The sequence below is a fragment of the Triturus cristatus genome, chromosome 8 (genome assembly GCF_964204655.1).
Source record: "Triturus cristatus chromosome 8, aTriCri1.1, whole genome shotgun sequence".
NCBI classification, from domain to species: domain Eukaryota; kingdom Metazoa; phylum Chordata; class Amphibia; order Caudata; family Salamandridae; genus Triturus; species Triturus cristatus.
The window spans coordinates 406,257,975-406,279,309 of NC_140591.1; the positions used below are offsets into that span (position 1 = coordinate 406,257,975).

The 21,335-nt window shown below is 44.9% G+C and overlaps 1 protein-coding gene across 3 annotated transcripts in view; it reads right to left on the reverse strand.

Annotated features, from left to right (window-relative positions):
* Positions 1-8,543: 8,543 nt before the first annotated feature.
* FAM124A (family with sequence similarity 124 member A) overlaps positions 8,544-21,335 on the reverse strand; it is a 325,693-nt gene continuing 312,901 nt past the window's right edge. For all 3 annotated transcript variants that reach the window (XM_085621800.1, XM_085621799.1, XM_085621798.1), the window contains exon 4: positions 8,544-9,706. In XM_085621800.1, coding sequence (XP_085477926.1) covers positions 8,873-9,706 — 834 coding nt within the window. In that variant the 3' untranslated portion in view covers positions 8,544-8,872. The remainder of the gene's footprint in view (positions 9,707-21,335) is intronic.

Below are 21,335 nucleotides of genomic sequence, written 5' to 3' on the forward strand. Positions count from 1 at the left end.
TTTGTGAGTTATGTTCCAACCCATAAAGATTTCCACTCCCACTCAAAGTCACTGGTTGCATTCTCTGTTCTCCCTTGGTTATGAGTAGGGCTCCCTGTTTTCCATTTTTACAGATTTTTACAAATAAATACTCACAGAAAAATGTATTTTCGTGTCTGTATTTATTATTTTTAAATGTGGATAAAAACGGAAACTGGGTTGTTTTTTGAGTAATTCTAAATTCTGTCTGCCATGATTGCCAAGAAAATAGCTGTATGGGTTGATAGGAAAGAGGGTTAAAAATGAAAGGAATTTTAGTAAAGAGGCTTTAACAGAAGTAAATATACACAAGGTTGATACTGAAATTTGCATGTTTTCCTATAAGTGCATTGATTTAACTTCAGCTGGTGTTTGCAGCATTGAATCCTGGCAGGCTTTCAAGCATGAGTGTATATTTATCGGTTAAATAAATGTGGAAATATACTAATTTTAGCTTTATTTTTTCATAGAGACCAAAATAAATATGGATAAATACAGATAAAATTAGCAAAAAAGAAATATGAAAAAATACAAACATAAACATCAAAAAAATAAATACCATAAAACCGGGAGCCCTAATTATAAGGTACACAGGATTTCCTATCCAGTAGGATGCAATATCATTATATTCAAGAAACAACAGCATCCTAGGTGGATCTCGGGCGCTTCCTTTGTGGAAAATTGTAGGGCAGTAACAGGGTTGGATCCTTCCACTTTTCTACAATGTTAGTGTCCCCATTGTGACGGGATGGAATCTGGTGATTTTGTAAGGTACTATGGACTGTGCAACATTGAATCAAGTATGCTTTACTAAGCCGTTCTAGTGCTTTAAGTTTCAATAAATACTTTTGTTTTTTGCAACCTATTGATGGGCAGTACCATCTGTGAAAAAAGAAAATCAACAGACACCACCTCCATTCCCCTACATCACACCCTCGCATCACCCAGCCCATCTCTTAAGCCTTTCTATCAATGAGGATGTCCAGATACAGTTGCCCCCACTCCAGTCCCTTCAGTTTAGTCACTCTGCTTTGCGGCTGGTCATTATTGGTGCGAGCCTCCTCTAGCGAGGTAGCCGAGGCACTCAGACCTTTCTGTCAACAGATTCAGTACAATAAAATGTCTTGGGAAGCTCCCTGAAATTGTTTGCCAGGTATCAAAAAGTTCAATTGCCAGTTCCCTCCCTTGTACTGCCGTACACATTTTCTCCATTCCTAGCAGCAATCATAATCTTTGTAGCCAGGCCACTTCACGGGGTAAATTTGCACACGAATCCCCGCCCCCCAAATCTAGCAAGAATTACCTGTTTGGATGCTAATAACATGGGCTGGATGATTTCACCTTTCTTTGAGATAATGGGCAAGGAACCTGCGAAGGACTCTCCATCTGAACTATGTCAGCGAGCTGTAAACCTATGACCTCCTCTGCTAGAACCAGAACTTCCTTCCAGATCTGTACTATGCAGGGGAATGACTATTGTGTATATGTGAGTGTGCCAGCCTCCTCCCAGCATGTAATATGGTGAACTACAGTAGAATATCATTGGTGTTACATCTTTCATAACGTCTCCTACATCCACCAACATGTGGATCAAAATTTAGCCCTCTCCATCATGGCTCCCACTGATCCTGCTCTAGCTGAAGTCCCAGCTCCTTTTTCCATGTTGCCTTTAATGGGAGTTTCCCTTCTGCCCTGATGGTGCTAAGGATATGTGTTCAATAAAATGTGCCCCATCGCTCTGGCTCACTAGCTATCTTTCCAATGTTGTGAGTTTTCTTGTGGCAGATTAGACATTCCCGTCTAGTCGCTCGGCATGGATGGACCCACCCAGAGTGGCTTCCATTCGGATGCAACTGGGCTGGGTGAAGGATTAGCAAAATGATGGTTTCTGTCATCCTGACGGTGGTCATCCTATTCTCAGATACCTCATAAGACCTTCAAGAGGACTAGCGGTAACTGTGGTGTGAACAATCAAGCCATTCTGCTACTCGGGCATTTTCCTGGTAGACTGCAGACAAGGGAGCTGCTTTCCGAGCAGGCTCTGCTACCATAACCCAAACATGCACTCAATGTCCTCTTATACTTACTGCTTCCCAAAGAGTCGGGTTGATTTGAACAATTTTGTCAAGGCTGATATGTTTTCTCTCTGGGCCTAGAAATGCTTCATAAAAACTGAACCGGAAGCCGTTTTGAATTTTCATTGAGTTAGGATTCTGGATTGCCCTTAGAATTTCCTCCCTCGTGATAGGCTTGTCGAGAAGTGTTTGGTCTGTTTACAGCAGGTTGTGGTGGGCACACTTCTCTATCAATTGGCTCCCTCGCATAACGTTTGCAGAAGAACCTCTCGAATTGTGCTGCCTCATCCGCATTCCTTTGTACATTATCCCATCCACCGCTATTATCGCCATGATACAACCATCATCTGTGCCTGCATCTTGCTAGATGTAGTATGACTACAGGCTCGCCTCGCATCAGTGGACCCATGGAGCATTATTAAGTGTTGCAGCACGCCCCGCTCCACAGCGGTACAGGAAAAACCCAGTGATGAAGCATGCCACCAAGGGGTAACCCTGGTAGGTGAGGGTTCTATATTAAAAACGAAGCATTTTTTGCCTATTTGGATGAAGTAGCCCATACAGTTCATATAGTAGAATAAACTGTGTATATGGTTTTAGAGCCCCCCACACAGTAATGTGCTCACGTCCCCCCTATCATTCATGGTTAGATAGTACCTAATGTTCTATCTTATTTTACTCGAGACTATAGCGTAGGACAACAGAGCATCATTCTGATGCCAAACTCCTCCCTGCTGCCTCCCGTCACCTCTGGCCATCCTAATGAAAAAGTAAGCTTGCCATAATCTGAAAAGAACACAAGGGGCCCTGGTCGACCAACCTAAGCAGATGTAGCAACAAGGAGTACATGATCAAGCCAAACACAACTCTTTTTGAGCTGCTGAGTAGTGTGTGTATTCGATCCTCAGTAGGTGCTTGACCCTCCAACTATAAATCATCTTGCCTCTATGCGCCAAAAAGAGTCTTCCGGTCAAAAATGTATATATTTCCCCCAAATCTAGTCTGCGTGTCGTCTGCCTCTTGTCATTGGTTCAGTGCATTACTAAATTTAAATGTAAGTCTTCCCTTACGATGAAAGGACATATGCCATGCTGTGAGGGAGTGCTCATAGGAATGCTTCCTGACTTGGGTATGTGGCATACAGAGAGGCATTATTGGACTCTCATACGCGGTGGAATTTTTAAAATTTATTTAATTTTCCCCTGTGGTCGTCTCTCAAAATCGCCCCCTGCCAGCCCCACCTCCTCACCGCTCTTACCTGCAGAGGCCACGTCTGCTAATAGGAACCCAGGACTGCCATCCACCATCCTTTCTAGTCCTTCTTATGGTCCATAGTCTCAATTTCCAGGCTTTTGCATATGAGGATGACTACCCTTGTTACGTTTTTGTGATTCATAGAGAAGTACTGCATCAGGTAGTCCCTTGAAAGAAGGCGTCATTGGTCGGTGCTCAGAACGCAAGCCTTCTGCAAGAGACAAATTTCAAATGAAAGTAACCCTGTTCACGGAGCGTACCAATCACTTACATGGTGTGGTAACAACATTACATCTCATGATAGTGAACCTCCATCTTTTTCCAAGATGGAAACCTATCTGCCTCCAATTATGGGGCATATCCCCTTCCTCTGCACTTTCCCGTTCCCTCTACCTTGCTTCCAATCACTCTGAATGGATGCCCCATCATATCCCTTCCCTCTATCCTTATGGTTTACCAACCAGCCTCTCGTCTCTTCAAAATCTCCCATCCACATTATCCCCTTAAAAAGACCCTCAATATTTTAGGAACTAGAACAGCATAGAATACAAAAACTGTGGAGTTATTGATCCCTAAGTTTCTCTTCACCCAGCCCTGATTTCAATCATATTGCGAGATTTGCTGCGTCATTATCTCACAAATTTTGGCATTCAGGCTCTCTTTGTGGCTCGGCTGCACCGAGGCTCACCTTGGGGGGGCACCTGTTTTTTAAGTCAAAGGATTACATACACCTGAGCCAGTGATTCTGTAGCCCACGGGCATTCTCTCCTTCAGGTGAACATTATCTGGAATGAGTGACCCCATCTGTATATCATCCCTTGTTCTCTTAAATAAGAGTGTCACTGGTCTGTAGAGTGACCAGCCATTGATCCTGGAAGATCTTAATAGAAGCACCAATAAAGAAGAAGGTCCCACCGGTTAGTACCTCTTCCAGGATCTGTTCCTTCTCTTCTGATCTATGGGCATAGGCATGCACATATGATATGGGCATAGGCATGCAAGTATATCAAGAGGAGCCTACATACTGGACAACTATGGGGACTAGTGTGCTCTATCTATGCTGGTGGACTTCTCCGACATCTGCTCAGGAATGGAATCACTCAAGCTCTGTAAGGGGCTTATTTATGAGCCCTTGCGTCACTTTTGCGCCGCCGGTGCGTGACTTTTTGTGCCGAGCCAGCGGCGTAAAAAATGCGCCTTGTTGCACCATATTTATAAAGTGACGCATCTAGTTAGATGCGTCACTTTGTAAACCCCTGCGCCACATTATACCTGTGCGAGGTATAATGTATGCAGGGGGGCATTCCGACGCAAGTAAGTGTCATAGAAGTGAGGCAATAAAATCTATAAGATTTCACTGCGCCACTTCTAGGACGCAAATTCGTCAATATCTTATGCCTGCCTCATGGCAGGCATAAGACTGACGCAGGCACATTTCACATGGGACTTGCCCATGTGTAATGACCAATTGCTAGGGTTGCGTCACTTTTGTGTGACACTCCAGCAATGCGTCATTTTTGCGCCTACAGGTAAGTAGGAAATACGTACCTGTAACTCCTTGCGACATGATGCGTCATACTGTAAATATGACGCATCATTGGTGTCGCAAGCAGGGCGCAATGAAGTGACGCATTTGTTTGCCTGGGTTTTTCTGTTTAATAGGTGATCTTTTAATGTAAACCTTGAGTCTACCACTACTCCTAGGTACTTATATGCCATACTCTGTTCTATGGTGTTTCCTGCTGCGTGCCATTTGAATTTTTTGTTTTGTCCTATGTGTGATGAAAAACAGATGACCTTCGTTTTTTTGTAATTGAGGAACAGACCATGCTCCCTGGTGTATTCAAGCAGCATTGTGATGGAGCGCTGTAAGCCCATTGGGGTCTGGCTGCATAGGACAATGTCGTCTGCGTACTGCATGCTTCTTATTTTGCAGTGTGCTAACTTTGGAGGATCACTTTGAACTTCTGATAGCCTCTCATCCAGGTCTGCGGTAAAAATGTTAAATAGAGTGGGGGCCAGTACACATCCCTGCTTAAGGCCGATGTACGTTGGGATCTTTGCTGTTGTTCTTTCACCATTCCCTAATTTTATCTTGACCCAGGTGGATGTGTACAGGTTGATGATGGCCCGCAGTAACATTGGTGGAATACCCCAATATGCCATCTTTTGCCATAGTAGATCCCTGGGTACCGTGTCGAAAGCTGCTTTTAAATCGACAAAGCAGGTGTACAATTTAGTTGATTTGTTCTTAGCTTTTTCGACAAGAAGGTTCAAGGCTAACAAGTTACACAAGGTGTTTGTTCCCGGCCTGAACCCGGTCTGTGTGATGGGGAGGATCTTGCTCTTGGTCACCCAATCTTCCAATGCTGTCAGAAGGTTTGACGCATATATTTTGGCCTCTACGTCAATAAGGGCGATTGCCTATCATTCGCCGGGTCCGATCTAGCGGCTGCTTTAAAAATTGGATGCAAGACGCTCCCCCTCAATGATGATGGTATGCTTTCTGTTTGAAAAGCGTGGTTAAACAGTGGGGTAAGGTATTCTGCCCAGAATAGTTGGTCATGTTTAAATAGCCCATTTGGCAAACCTTTTGGGCCAGGGGCGCCAGTGGACCTTAGTTTTTTTATGACCATTTGTACCTGGTGAGATTTAATCCACTTTTCTTCAAAGTTTTGTTCGGATTCTTCGCTTTTTTGTGTAATCTGGTTTCATTACTTGCTGATTGCTGTTGTTCCCCTGGTTTTGCGCTAGATAATGTATCTAGTCTGTTTCTAATATATTTGCATTATGTTCATGGAAGGATCCGTTTGCTACTTTATTGATTTCTGCCCAAAATTTCCTATTATTGTTTGATTTACTTGTTTCCAGTAATTTTAACCAGGTTTCAGTTCGTTGATTATTCTTTGCTATCCAGACCTCTTTTTTATAATTTGTAAAAGAAATAAGTGTCAGGGCCCTTGTCAGGAGGCCACCCCAGCTTGCACCACCCATTGCCACTGCCAGCGCTGCCAATGATGGTACATACACAACTATTACCCATCACACTGCGACAAGTCTGACAATTCAGACTTCCGAAGGCCTTCCAAACCTAAGGGAATGGCTTGGGAGGTAGGTATTAGTAGTTTGTATGTCTATTTGATTAATAAAATACTATTGTCGTGCTCATCTCTATATTACACAAACAGCGCCACTATGTGGCAGCTGTGACAAGTGCTGGTGTTGATAATTAAGTGGGGGTGCCGAGCAACGGAAACCATCAGCTCAAATTAAGTACTGGATGGGGCCTAATACAAACAGTGAAATTGGTATCGCCCCGCCCCCCCCCCCCACACCAAACACACAATTAGTTGGAGCAATTTGCAGGCGTAAAATCCACGGAAGCAGCACAAGTTCCAGCAAAGTGTGGGATAGGCTGTTGGCTTACCAGGCAATACTAAACACCAAAAGAAAATCAAGGTCTGTAATTCCATTGCACGTACAAAGAGACAACAGGCAATCCCGTTATCCATGTCTCAGATCTTTCCTTGTTTATCCCTCATGTTTTCACCTTCACCATGTCTGCCTACGATTTCTCCCTCCCATTACCACATTCCTCAGTTAAAAATCCTGTAAGCGGTGCTAGTGGTTAATCATTTGTACATCTGCGACAATTCGGAAATATTTAGTCCTGAAACTGGTGAACTTACCTGAAGTGACCCGAAAGAGAAACATACAGCAGATGCTCTTGAGAAGTGTCATACGATGGCTCCAGAGGTCTGCCCGGGTTCTTTCTGCTCTACACAAGGAACTTTAGGGCATAATTACTAAGAAGTGATGGAGTGCTGCGTTAGCCTTCCTGGCTTAACGCTGCACTCTGCCTCTTCTGCAACGCAGGGCTGCACCATATTTACAACAATGTGGTGCAGCCCTGCATTTCCCCCTGCGCTGGTGCTACATTTTGCAGCCTAGCGCCAATGCAGACACCCTTGCACCATAGTGCAAGGGTGTCTGCTTTGAGGGGAAGATTGTTTATGTGCAGGAAGGTCTCCCTTCCTTCACATAAACAATCTTTAAATGGCATTTTGTAACTTACATGTGTACTGCTTAATGCAACACACACAGAAATTGCAAAACATAATTTCATTTTAATGATTGTTTATGTGCAGGAAGGGACACCTTCCTGCACATAAACAATCAATGGCGTTTTGCTGTTTCTATGTGTGCTGCACAACGCATTAAAAATTTCTCCTCGTTTCGCCAGGTTAAGACTAGGTTTTCCCTATATTTGCCTCCCTTGTAAATAGGGGGCAGCGTCAAAATCAATGGGTGTTGCGGTGGAACACCCACCGCAACACCCATTACCCACCCCTTTCACGTATAGCGTGAAAGGGGGCCTTATTTACAAGGCAGAGTTAAGCCACGTTAAGTGGCTTAACGCTGCCTTGTATACAAGGCGATGCCCCTATCGGCACTACAATGTCCTGAAAAGTGTCGTTGTGGTGGCGATAGGGGCTTGTAAATATGCCCCTCAATGTGCTATATTTACCAGTGAACATAAAGTGTTAAACTTCAGGTATCTCAAGTAAAGTGTGCAGTACAATGTAAAGGCAGAAGCGTGCAATACATCTGTTTGAGAGCCTGTGAGGTGGATGATTGAGCCAATACTTCACATATGAGTGCACATCTGTGTGATTGGACCTATAGATGCAATGAGCCAGATCCCCTAGGTATGTTGTTTCAAAACAATATATAAAAGACAATTTTAGATTAATAGAACTCATTCTTATTTGCACACTTACGCCATTTTGCAAGATTAAGAAAACTCTGCCATTCCCATCAATAACTCAGGCCATGGCAGCACTATTTGTGCATTTTCACCTCGCTGGCTATTTCAGTTCTTTTGCTTTAATTGTTTTACTGCTCTCCCAAATCTTTGGACTTTGCAGTCTGCCTGTTGGGCTGGACATGTGAGCTCTGTTTTGGTCTACTATGCGCCTGGTTTACCGGTGAGTAGTCATAGAAGAAACACTTTGCAGGGCTGAATTTGAATGTTTATATCTTGCTTTAGTGTAGTGAGGCCAGACTGATTTTGTTAATTCTTTCTCTTGTTAAAACAAAATAACATAACATTAAAGAGGAAAAAGACGGATGTGTTTTTCCTTAGTTCAATATTTACTCTCATGCAGGAATGTGACATACAGGACGGAAAAAAACTCCTTTATGGAATATTTATTAGTACAATGTGTAAACATACACTTTTGCTGCGATGACCAACAGTGCCCGGCAGGTTCAGTTTATGAACGGTTAAAGGCCGCAGCAAGATGGCGCATGCTCCCGCGGTATCACCTTACCCAAAATGCACCGCGGTGGAAGACCTTACACTTAGCTGTTCATTTGACAGTTTTGCTGCCGAAATTAATTTTGCTCGGCAACTGAAGGGCATTCCAAGGTTTTTACAGCTTAAAAACAATATTTGCAAATAATGTTCAATACTAATTCTGTGCCCTGGTTTGTATACAAAGTCGGTGATAACAAGAGCGAGATCAAATGTAGAACTCCTCCTCTTCACAGGTCGGGGAAGACAAGGATTGGGATAGTGGCTTTGTCCTCTCAGTTGACTGACTTCCGCCCTGAGAACTATACGTCGTAGCTCTTGGGGACAGCTTGAATGGCAAACCAGAGGCAGAGCTGGATACTGGGGGAGGCTTGAAAGAGCTGGGAGGCCATTCAGACGGAGAAGGGACTGATCCGCAGGATCGCTCGAGGGAGTTGTTCTTCGACGGTAATCGAATTCCCTCACGGATGGCTCGCTTAGAACTACCAGTGCTTTGAGTTTCAGAGGGAAGAGAGGCTTCTAAATCACTGCAGAAGCCATTGAGAGTCGAATAAGCAGAGACAATTGACAAGTCAGAGCAGGACAGCTTCATCCCGGTGTCCACGTCGGTCTCCTGTGCCCCGTCTAAGTCATCGACACTGAGCCTGGGACTGCACCTCCATGAGGGCGCCCGCTCTTTTTGCCCTGGTGTTCCACTGGTGAATAATGGATATGGTTCACTAAGGGAAAATGATTCACAGGAGGGAAAAGTGCTCATCGTTGGCAAACAGAACAGAGACTTGCTTCTCTGGAACGACCACGACCCAATGGAAGCATTGCTGGACCTTCGGGTGAAATCTCCAGAGTCGCTGTCAATCAAGTCTTGATGGGATGTGCCAAAATACTGGCTGGCACCCCTGTTCCGATGCAGCTTGGCTCTGTCTGGCGCAGTTCTGTAGCTGTGCGGAAGAAGGTTGGCCGAAGGCATGGTGCTGCATTTCCTTGATGTGTACGTGTGCCACTTGCTCTGTCTGGTGGGCTTCCTGAAGGAGCGATGCACTTGCTGAAAAAAGAAGTAAAAAGATAAAATATTAGCATCATTCTGGAAACATAGAAACATGCTACACATACAGCAGAGTGGCGATAGAGAAATATCTTCATTAGCTAGGGTGAATCTGAATTATTTTTCCAAAGAAAATATTAAGATTGACCCCTCATGAATTATACTCCACTAGAGTATTTTTTTTGCTTCAACAACAGAACTCTTATGTCACCAGCAGGCCACCATCACTTCTCCACATGGCAGCCAACAAAATATGCATACAATTAGCCCATGCCTAGTTCCTACAAATTCAAAAAGGCTTCAACAGCACACATATGTGCAGCACAAAAAAAAACTCTAAATGCCAAAACCACTACCGAGAATTAGTTACTCCTGCAAACTTTATAATTGCAGATGTAGGGTGTGCAGATCTGGACAGGCAGAAATGAATAGGTCTATATTGGTGTGCGGCTTCCCCATGGTGCCCTCTGCCACACTAAAACTATCACTTAAAAATTAACTGGATATGAGAGGGTCACAGAAATCAGACCCTTTCATCAAGACTAATCCAGTTCCTTCCCATGTGCGCCTGAAAAGTGGCACAGACGCGGAGTAGTACATTTAATGGCTTTTGGTTACCTTTTTGTATAAGTTCTGTCAGCACAAGAAACCATGTTCCACACTTTCAAGGTAAACTGCTTTACACTTTTATTTTTGTGTGTGTGGGATGTGGTTGAATGGTTGTCTGTACAATTCTTGTAATTTAGAAGAAGATTTGAGACTGCTGTGGTTACAATTTCATTAAAATGTGAAATATAAAAAATGGGCCTCAGCTCTTTTTGCTCCTTAAAAAGCTATACAACAAACAAATGATGGACGGAATGCTGACAATGCATACATTCTCCCCCAGTCAAGAGATCTGGGTTAAATCCATCGTTCTTTTGCCCACTACACCACCCCAGTTTAGACATGGCAATATGCAAATCCGTCTTGACCCTGTGCATCAAAAAAAAAAAAAGCTAGGGCCTTGTTTGGAGTTTGACGAATCGGACAGTCCGTCAAAAAACAGTGAATCTGCTATATAACAAGTGCTATAATCTACAATGCACTTGTAATACAGCCATCCGCTCTTAGTGGCTGAGATCAACAGAACAGGAGAATGAAGCAACCATGCCAAGGATGAATGCTTGCGTAGGGCATTGGTAACAGGAAACAACAGCAGCCTCCATTTCAAAATGTGAAAAACAAGTATTAATGTGCGGTTAAAGACAATGTTCATTTATGTTATCTGAATGAACTTGGAGTGGGCACACGCCAGCAGACATGCCTTCTACTGACTCTTAAGAAGGCGCACAAAGGTTTCATGGAGCCACATTTATCAAGAAACAGCATAAGTACAGAACAAAAGTATATGATAAAGCTATCACTAAGACAAGAAGATTTAATAGTTTAGTGTTGTGATTGGCGCACAGAAGCATCCAGACAAAGGTGGAAACATCTCAGATGGAGTCAAGATGACCCTTGAGTTTCTGCAAGAAATTCAGCAGCCTGATCTGGTCTGTTCGGTAAAGGTATCGCATCAATGTGGAAGCATCGAGTATGGAAGGAGCTGGAGAGCGAGTAACACATCCCATCCCACACCCAACCAAACAGGACTCTGAGAAATGCAGCACAGAAACTCTAAGCAGTGACAGCCACTCGGGGTAGTGATGCACAGCCCCCACGCCACGATTATTCATTTATTGCTGACTCCACGTTTTCTACAAAATAACTCTTCAGACTTTGGAAAATTTTACTCTTCTTAGAAGACTGCAATTTATGAGACATATATGTTGTATAAAAGCAAAACACATACTTTTTAAATAAATTGATTATTTGTTGTTTATTCAATTCATCACTACACCTAACGCACAGTAGGCCACATACTAAGGACATATGATTTCATCCATATATCGCATTGATTAATTTTGGTTAGTCCGTTCTGCCTTAATATTCAACTTAACATATTCAGCGACACAAATTTTAAACAATGTCTCCTAAAATGATTTCAAAACATACAAATCTCTATAAAAAGCCAATACCTAAAGAAAATTAGAGATGATCTACCTAAAAAAATGTGCCAAACTATTCCCTTTACTTTGAACCTTAGAGATCTCTTCCAACGTATGTATCTCATGTAGTGATCATAACTGTTTACAGATGCAACATTCTTGTCCTTTGATGCTTGCAGGTTGCCTATTTCTCTAAAAATTAAATCCTGTTGAATTTAATAATACAACTTTAATAAAGAAATTTTGTCAGTAAAAGGTAATGTGCAGTTGTTTCAGGGAATACATAGAATAGGTAGAAATTAGTTTGTGAAATAATATTTGCCTCTCATTCTTCTGAGGTTGTGGCATATCTACCCATAGATGCACCAAACAGACCCCAAAAGGTAATACCGGCTCCTGCTGTGACTGAACCAGAAATAACTCCTCTGGAAAATATGCTTTCCTTGTTCCCTAGCATTAACAACTGCACATAAACGCACAGCACTCAGAGGAGTTGGACCACAAAAACATGAGACAGTAAGCATCTGGTAAGCCACGGATGTCGCATGCCAGGATAACGCTCCAATCCCTAGGTGCCCGCATGTTGGCACCTTCTCCTCTAACATACCCCGTCCTACTGTGCTTTCTTCCCATGTTCCTTCATCTCAAAGCTTTCCCCCTTCCCCACATCACTCTCCTCCACCCCTAACTCCCTACCAATCTCAAGTAGTATCTCAATCTCAATCTAAATCCTACCTTTTCTTAAACTTTTTCCCATCTCCCTATCTCCACCCCAACCCCAGCACCTTCCCTCCCCCTTTCTTAAGTCTGCTCCACCTCTCGGTAACCCATCCTTCCATCCCAACTTTATTCCTTCTAAACATCCTTCACGTATCCAAAACTTAGTTTCACACTCCTCACTTCTACCTAACCCCACAGGTAACCTACCGCTACCCCGTAACCTCACTTACATCCATCCTACCTCTCCTTTCCCAACCTCTTTACTCCACTCTCATCCTTAACTTACAGCCCTCCATTTTCTACATCTTAATATCTCTCATTGTGCTTCTTTCATCACTGATCATGCATTTTTCTCCATCTCAAAATCTTCCTCCTCCACCCTTAACACCCTCCCAATGTTATGCTAATGAGTTTCCTTTCCCCGCCCACCTTTCTTCAAGCCCTTTCATGGTTTCCTGTTAAGTACCCTGTTTAAAGCTCCAATCCAATTCCTAACCCCATTGCCTCTATATTACTCTTACCAGTCCTACCCCCTCTCCAAGCCAGCTGTCATCCACTTTTCCTTCCCACACAGGCCCAGCATTCTTACATCCATTACAACCACATCTTTCAACTCCACACCCCACAACCCACATATAAACACCCCTCCATTCCCTAACCCCGAGTCACTACACTCTCCCTTTACCCAAATCTAATCCAAATTTGTATTCCTCATTTTTATAACAACCATTCTATTTTCTGTACCCCACTTTCTCTTGTCGTTCCCATGCCTCATTCCGGGTACATACCCTTACCGTAGTCTCCTATTCTACTCCTCCACCAACCATTACACACCCAATTAAAAGGAGAGAACCCCTATTCCCTTCATACTCTACCCTTCCTCCAACTAATGCTACCTGCCCCACCTCTTATTACCCTAACCCTCTATCTTTCTACTTACTTTGGATAGCCCTCCTGCGCATATCTTGAGAATCCTCTAGCAGTTCTGGGCACATGCGAAAGAGTACCCACTATACATGCACCTCTCTGTGTGTATCTGCTGCTTAGATCCCATCCTGATTGACTCTTTAACTTCTTTCAGCGGCTGCCTGCATGTAGGACAGACTACGGGCCACTCATGTCCCCCCTATCGGTTATTTATTCTCACATCCTGCAACAACGGCGTGCCCATGACCCGCTCTAATCTAGTTCCAGGGGTGACCCAATCGAAGTTCACTGGTACTGCCTGTAGCTAAGTGCACATCTGTGTGCCGCTTCACTACCATTCATGAATAAACACTAAACAGCATGCATTATGGCAGTGCCCCTCCTGACCCTGCCCGGGGGTTACCCCTAGACGTTCCTGGGTAGACTTGAGATCATCTACCACAGGTGGCCTTATAAAGAGCAAGCCTCCTGTCGCTGTCCTCTTGCTCCAGGGGGATTTCAAAGACCCTGTGTGCCTGTTTCTATGGTGTCTATGCCTCTCATAATCTAATAGGGTTGGCTGCATGTTTCTCATCTAATGAATGGAAGAGAAGTGAGGGGGCTGCCAGACAACCACCCTACTAATATATAAAGACATGAAAATATGCCAGGCAAATAAACCAAGCTAGGGCCCTAATTTGCAGCAGATTGTTGTTTACTGGCAATATTAGCATACAGTCCTAGTAATAGTCAGGGCTAAAGTCTTTTTTTCAGAGGCCGGTGGGTATCCCTTATCATCGAGCTGCTCTTCTCCGTGTGGTGTTAGGCCGGACGTGCTCCGCGAAGGTAAGAAGCTCTTATGGCTGACTTTGCTGAATATTTCGTTTCAGACCAGATTTTGTCTGATGTCTGACCATCCGCTCAGATTCTATCCTTGCATCTCCCAAGGTATGAAAAGTTTAAGTACCACTATATCTGTTTATGACTACCTTATGAAAGACAATCACACTTTATTCTAGTCTCCTCAAAGTAAGGTGAAAAATACAATCACAGGGTTGAAATGACTCCCTCATTTTCCTAAGTCAACATGTTTCAGCCATTTCCCAAGCCCTGAAAGAGGTCTCTTGCTTTCTTCAGGATCAAAGTCCTTACTGCATTGCCTCCGCCCCATTTCTGATAAAGGATCACGTTACATTTTTGGGGACATCAGACTGTTGACACCACGTTGGCAATTGTGCATTTGTTTGCATTTTCAAAAGGGATAACAGAACATAAGGGCACAATGACATTTTTACATCAGGGGCGAGACATAGAAAAGTTGCAAACTATTGCTCTGCTATGGCTGTCTGCTTGTAGGATACATTGTGGACTGTCTTTCTTTCGCTTATGACTAGATCTATAGAGACCCACTTAATCATGCAGAATCAACCATACATTCATATAAAATGCATGTTTTTTATCCCTCGTTATCTCCTCCTCCCATGCCTAGGTGCAGCGGCCTAGAACAAGTTAAGAGCACCACGCTGGTTATACATGCCTGGCACCAATACGCTTCCCAATTAATCCGCATTGCATTTCAACACTCTTCCACCCAAGCTATTACCCAGGGTGCAATGTGCTCCCCACCAACTCATCTGCTGTAGCGCCTCGTCAGGGTAGGAAGTGCTACATACATTCAACTATAATGCAATACAGGTAGCTGGAAACTTTAACCCTACTCATGTTAATTACATTATGGGCTTGATTATGAGTCTGGTGGTCCACGGACCACCAGACTCGCGGGGGTGCGGCAGTGGCAGTCCTCCAACTGGCCTATTACAAGTAGGGCGGTCGGCCCGCCATTGCAACGCTGCCACCGCCAGGGATCCCTGGCGGTGGCACGGTGGTCTTGAGGCAGCAACATGCAGTCCCGCAAAGCATATTACGCGTTTTCTCTCCGTCACGGTTTTCATGTTAGTTCCTCCTCCATGAAAACCGTGGCAGAGAGGAAACAAAAGGGCCCCTACAGGGCCCCCTGATGCCTCTGGGTCATGGGGTGCATGCAGGGGGCACATGTTGTGCCACCCAGTGTGCGTGCACCCCAGTACCTGCATGGCATGTACTACACCAGTCCATGCAGTGCAGGTACTGTCTCTGACGTTCCCATTGTGGTGCCTATTTCATAGGCACTGCCGTGGTAACGCCAAAGAACTGCCCGCCAGTGACTTAAAAAGTCATAATATGGCAGGCAGTGGGCACACGGGTTTGGGGGAGCGGCGGCAGGGTGGTACCACCAAACCCGTAATCAGGCCTTAGTGTGTTTCATACATTTCAGTTCTTCCAGCCGGTAGAGGTATTACAAAATTGCTTTGTTTGGTTAAAGCAAACAAGTTTTATAATAATAAAACACATTTATATGAAAGATATAAAGTTATAGCTAGTAGAGGTTTAATTCAGTATATCAAAAAATATATAATAACTTTATTTTCTACAGCAAAAACTTGATTGAAATCAACACATTTGAATGCTTTTTATATTGGTTATGTAACACAATAGTGCATATCGTTATTGGAAAGCCACCAGTTGCTGCCGGCATGCTAATTAGTAAAACTAATTGCAAACCAAAGATACAGAGCGCCGCTTTTTAGGAGGAAGGAAAGGACTATAGAGATGCTAAGCAGGGACACAGGGCTTTATTGATGCATCAGCCAGGCATAATGGCCATGGTGCTGACTTCAGAAAAAGGGGGCACTTCTAATTCAGATGGGAGATGAACAGGGACTTCATGTGCTAATTCAAATGGGGTAGAGATTGGGGCAGATTCGAATTGCTGGCTAATATCTACCCCTTCAGGAGGCAGGTATGAAAGACAGCACTGGTGTAGGGCAATGTAACAGCGCCCACTTAATAGTATCATGTGTGCCAACGATTGATGCAAATGTTGCTTTTGCACCGGTTGGTTGATACGAACGTGAACAATTTCCAACACAGGGCAACATTTTTGTCACTCCAAGGACTGGAATAGTGCAATGCTATTCAGGGCCGGAGTCACAAAGTCAAATGTACACCTTTGTGTTAGTTTACGATTGTTTGCTATTCACAAAGGGATTTACGAGTAGTATCTTTCCAAGTGCTGGGTCTCCCCACATAAAAAGATAGGACTGTTCTATCTTTTTATGTGCGGAGTCACCACACTCAAAGATACTACTCGTAAATCCCTTGGTGAATAGCAAAAAATTGTAAATTTCCACAAAAGTGTAAGTTTCCCTTTGTGAATCAAGCCCTCAACGTTCTAAGCAAATAAACTTGAGAACTCCCTTCCCCTTAAAAAGCCCATATTTGGGTCATTTTCTAGCATTTTGGATTCACCTAGTTATCCTGCCTTAGTGAAGTACTGGAAAAGGGAATTAACCTGCATTAGTGTATTCATGGTACATGAAAATGCAAATGCCCATATGTGCCATTTTATTAATAAGTTTCACTTTCATTGTTGTACTTGTTGGATGACCACTAAAGCTTTAGTATTATTACACACCCAAGCACATTTTAAATGAGTCTCCATCGTGTAATAGGGTGTTTTACACAGCAGACTTCTGCTGCAGGATCCTAGTGAAGTGTAACCTCGCTCTGGAGCTGGGAAGAGGGGGTTTTAGAAAGCTGTAGAGTCAGCTCTTGCTGGAGATGTGTGTGTCTTTTCTGACAAGGTCTTCTTGGTCTTCTCACCTTCTTCCCGAGAGAATAGCCTGGCACCTCCTCACTACAGCCTATCTCTAGCTTTCATGTTCTGACTGCTGTTCAGTTGCAGTGAGAAAAAGTGGATAAAGGTTGCACCAGAATGTATCAATTTTAGCATTAAGTGCTGCAAACTGATCGAGTGCTGGTCCATTAAAAGGCTATTGCCTTGCTTATTTAAATACTTTCTGGCAATTTTTTAATTAAACGCAGATTAGACTTCTGTGCGCTATGCTGGATGTTTGTGTTTTATTTTACAGTACATACTGAAGCATTGTCCTTCACCAGAGCAATCTATGGAATCCCACCCCAGAAGGCACTATGTAAGAAAAGTAAGAGGGAACACGCTCTAAAGTTAACCTGATCATTAATTTCTACATACAGTATCTCTGAGAAACTGTTGTATCAGACTGAGGGAAGTACAAGAATTTCCTTCCCAAAAAATCTTCATTTTTGAAATAATTGAATTTAGTCACAAAAACATACATTTTCCACCCACTGAGTAAACTGCCCCTTTTTTTCCAGAGGTGCTTGTGAAATATATCAGATGGGGCTCTGCTTCGACAAATATTTCTTATTAGATCTGAAAAACTAACATTACGGTATAAAGTTACAGGAAATTGCACCCTAATCGAGGCACACTGCCCAACATTTGCACAAAATGAACAGCCTGCCAGACTGAGCATTAAAAGTGAGAGGGGAATTGTATTAAATATCATTTCATGTTCAAAGCTACCAGTTGAGGCATTTTTCATTATAATTCAATCATTCAGTAGACGCGGGCCTGGAATCAGCATTCATCTTCTTCTGATGTTCTGCATGCTATAAAACAATGAAAATGATTAAAAAACCCAAGCTTCATAACTTGAACAATGTGTGCACTGGGTAAGAAGGCTCCATCATGATTGGTGCTGAGGCTCGGCCTGATCCCTGTGTTAACAGCCTGCCCCTCCACTGCCCGCACATTTCCTAACTCCTCCTGCCCTTCCATCTGCTGATTATTCAAAACAGGAGTCCTAAGTAAACACTGCAGGGCAGGATCCATGCGATGGGTCTGATTCACAAAGGGTCTCCGTGCTTGTGGCGGAGGCCCCGCAGTCGCGGGGGAGTCTCTCTGCACCCGTGACGGAGGCCCTGCAGTCACGGGGGAGGTCTCTCCACACTCGTGGCGGAGGCCCCTCAGTCGCGGGGGAGTCTCTCCGCAATAAGAACTCTTCTTGCAGAGATTCCGCCCAGAGTGCGTAGACTCCTCCATGACAGCGGGGCTCCCGCCACGAGTGCACGGGCCCTTTGTGAATTAGGCCCTATGTATTTAGGATACTCACAAAAAATAAATTAACATACTCTGGGAGTAAATGGACCTTATTCAGTGAGTTACCCTGAAACACTAGCATTGTTCAGGTTCTCCTAGATTTATGCTGGACACCCCTAATTCAAAATAAGGAAAAATAAGACTGTGGCTCAGAATGCTACTTATTGCTTGCAGAAGGCTCGTTTCTTCATAACAGTGATTAAAAATTAGGAAATTAGCCATACTCAATTTCATTTTGTGGCTCTGAACAGGCACTCTCAAAACTAAAAGTTCTTGGAAGTCCACAGCGATCACCTGTTTAGATTCTACAAAAAAGATCAGTCATGTCCACATCAAGAATCGGCACCCTAGTTTAAATCGGACCAGTTAGTGGCTAAGCCTAAGGAGCGTATAATGACCTTGTGGTCGGACAGCCAGGTCGCAGCATCGGCATTTGGGAGAACGCTGCCAAGCCAGCGGCATCCCGACTGCCGCATTTCAAGCTTACTGCTGGTGTGCCGGTGGCGTTCTAGCAGTGGTAACATGCTTCGGGTCACAGAGAGAACCTGAAGGCAATGCTGCCACACTGCAGGGCCTACACTGTTGTGTGCACACTGTTGCCATGCACCATGTCATGCATGGCATGCTTTGCGTACACAACAGTGTAGGTATAGGGAGGCACAAAATGCGCCCCCAGCCACAATGCCCAATGGGCTAAAACGCCCGGGGGCCCTTTTTGGGGCCCCTTCCTTGCCTTTCTGCCGACCTTTTCATGGCGGGGTCCCTGCCATGAAAACGTTGGCGGAAATGCAGGTCGGGATTAGCACAGCGGTGCTGGCATCGGCACCGCCTCCATTCCTCGCCTCTTTCCCAGCCACCACCACTGCAGGATCCGGGAACCTGGCAGTGGCAGCGTTCTAGTTGCAGTCCAACCTCCATGGTCGTCATCAGGGGGTTGGACCACCGAGGAGGTGGTGGTCAGACTTTCACTGTGGGGAAGGCAGTCTCAGGACCGCCGTACTCTTAATCAGTCCCTAAATGTAAGAAAGCTGAATTCTTGTGGAAAGCCTCCTATAGCAGTGCTGCAAAACACAATTGCCTCCTAATAAAGAAAACTTTATTTTTAAATATAGCCAGTTTTCTTTGAAAGAACCAGGAATACATTTTTAAAAAGTTTTATTTTTCACAAGTTTGCTTAAGAATCTGCAGGGGTCCCTTGAACCTTTGCCTACTATTAACCACATTTTTGTAAGACACATCAAGAGAACGTTTTCAAATACATTACCATCCCAAAGTGGGAATTTTGCAAACAGATTACGATCGCAAAATATAGATCCATTATGTTAGAAATGGGATTTTTTGTAGGCTAGGGCGCAGGCCAAAGCCAGGCAAAAAGTCAGGATAAGGGAGTTACACGTCTAAAATAACCCCCGCTCACCCCTTTGGTAGCTTGGCACGAGCAACCAGGCTTATCTTAGAGGCAGTGTGTAAAGCATTTGCACGTAACCAACAGTAATACAGTGTACGCACTACAAAAGGACACCACACCAGTTTAGAAAAATATCCAATATTTTTATATAATTAACACAAGACCAAAAACGGTAAAAATCCACAATACTATACTTAAAAGTTCCCACTTCAAAAATAGGTTGATTAAAAAGAGTTCCTTGTGTGGCTAGTTCCGTCTGGGCTACCACGGCGTCGTGAACACACAAATCCAAAAACAGTTCTGGCTGACCGCAGGGTCGGCAGCCAGCTACGGTGTCGGAGAAGACCCGCGAACAGTACCTTTCAGAGATGTAGGGCGATGGGGCCCTTGAAGTTACTCGCGTTGCAGGTCAAGCTCCGTTGTGATGGGATCAGGAGCGCTGGCGCCAACAGGCGTCGGGTGCTGCGGTGCGAAGTGCAGTGGTGCGGTGCCCCCAGGTCGTGGTGCGAGCAGCGGCTCGGTGGCGGTGTCAGATGGCGTCGTCGGTGAGACCAGGCTCACGGTGCAAGATGGAAGCGGTGCTCGTCAAGGTGCTAGCAGGTCACGGTGCAAGCAGCGGCGTTGTCGTTGCTGAAGCGCTGTCGTTGGTGGACGACCTGGAGTCGATGACACCAGTGTCGGTGGGCCAAGGCTGCGGTGTGGGAGGAGGGCGGTGCATCGTGTAACTTACGAGAGGTGCCCCCGAACCACGGTGCAAGCAGTGGCGTCGATTTCGGCGGGAAGGGGCGGCGCCAGGAAGGCCACGGCGTCGTTGTGTAGCAAGGCGGTGCAGAGTGCGAGGCCCACAGGTCACGGTGCGAGCAGTGGCTCGATGATGGCATCAGCAGGTGTCGTCGGTGAGACCAGGGTCGCGGTGCGGCCTTGCGACGGTGCCCTCTGCGGTGCCAAAGCTTCAGCATGAAGCAAGGCGGTGCGGAGTGCGGTTACCACAGGTCGCGGTGCAAGCAGCGGCTCGGTGATGGCGTCAGCAGGCGTCGTCTTTGAGACCAAGGTTGCGGTGCAGCGGTGCCTTCAGGACACAGTGTCGGCAGGGTCATTGTAGACGTCGTAGAGTGGTGTTCTTCGGGTTGCAGCACAAAACACACAGTCCCCAGTGCTGCGGGTCGAAGAACCTGAAGTCTTTGCTGTTCCTCAGACTTTGTGAACAGGGGGCAAGCTCTACCTCAAGCCCTTGGAGAGTCTCACAAATTTGGTTGCAGACAGTCCAGTCCAGGCCTTTCACTGCCCAAGACAGAAGCAGCCACTGCAGGTCAGCCCAGCAAAGCACGCAGCAAAGCAGTTGTTCTTTTTAGCAGCTTCTCCGGCTCTTCCTCTGGGCAGTCTTCTTGATCCAGATGAGTTCTAAAGTTCAGGGGTCTGGGCCACAGTATTTGTACACAAAAATCCTTTGATCTTCCAGGCAGAGGGTGTCTGTGTCCGGCCAGAACCAGTTGGGCCTTCTCTGGCATGATTTCCTGGCAGGAGGTGGAGACGGCTTTGTCA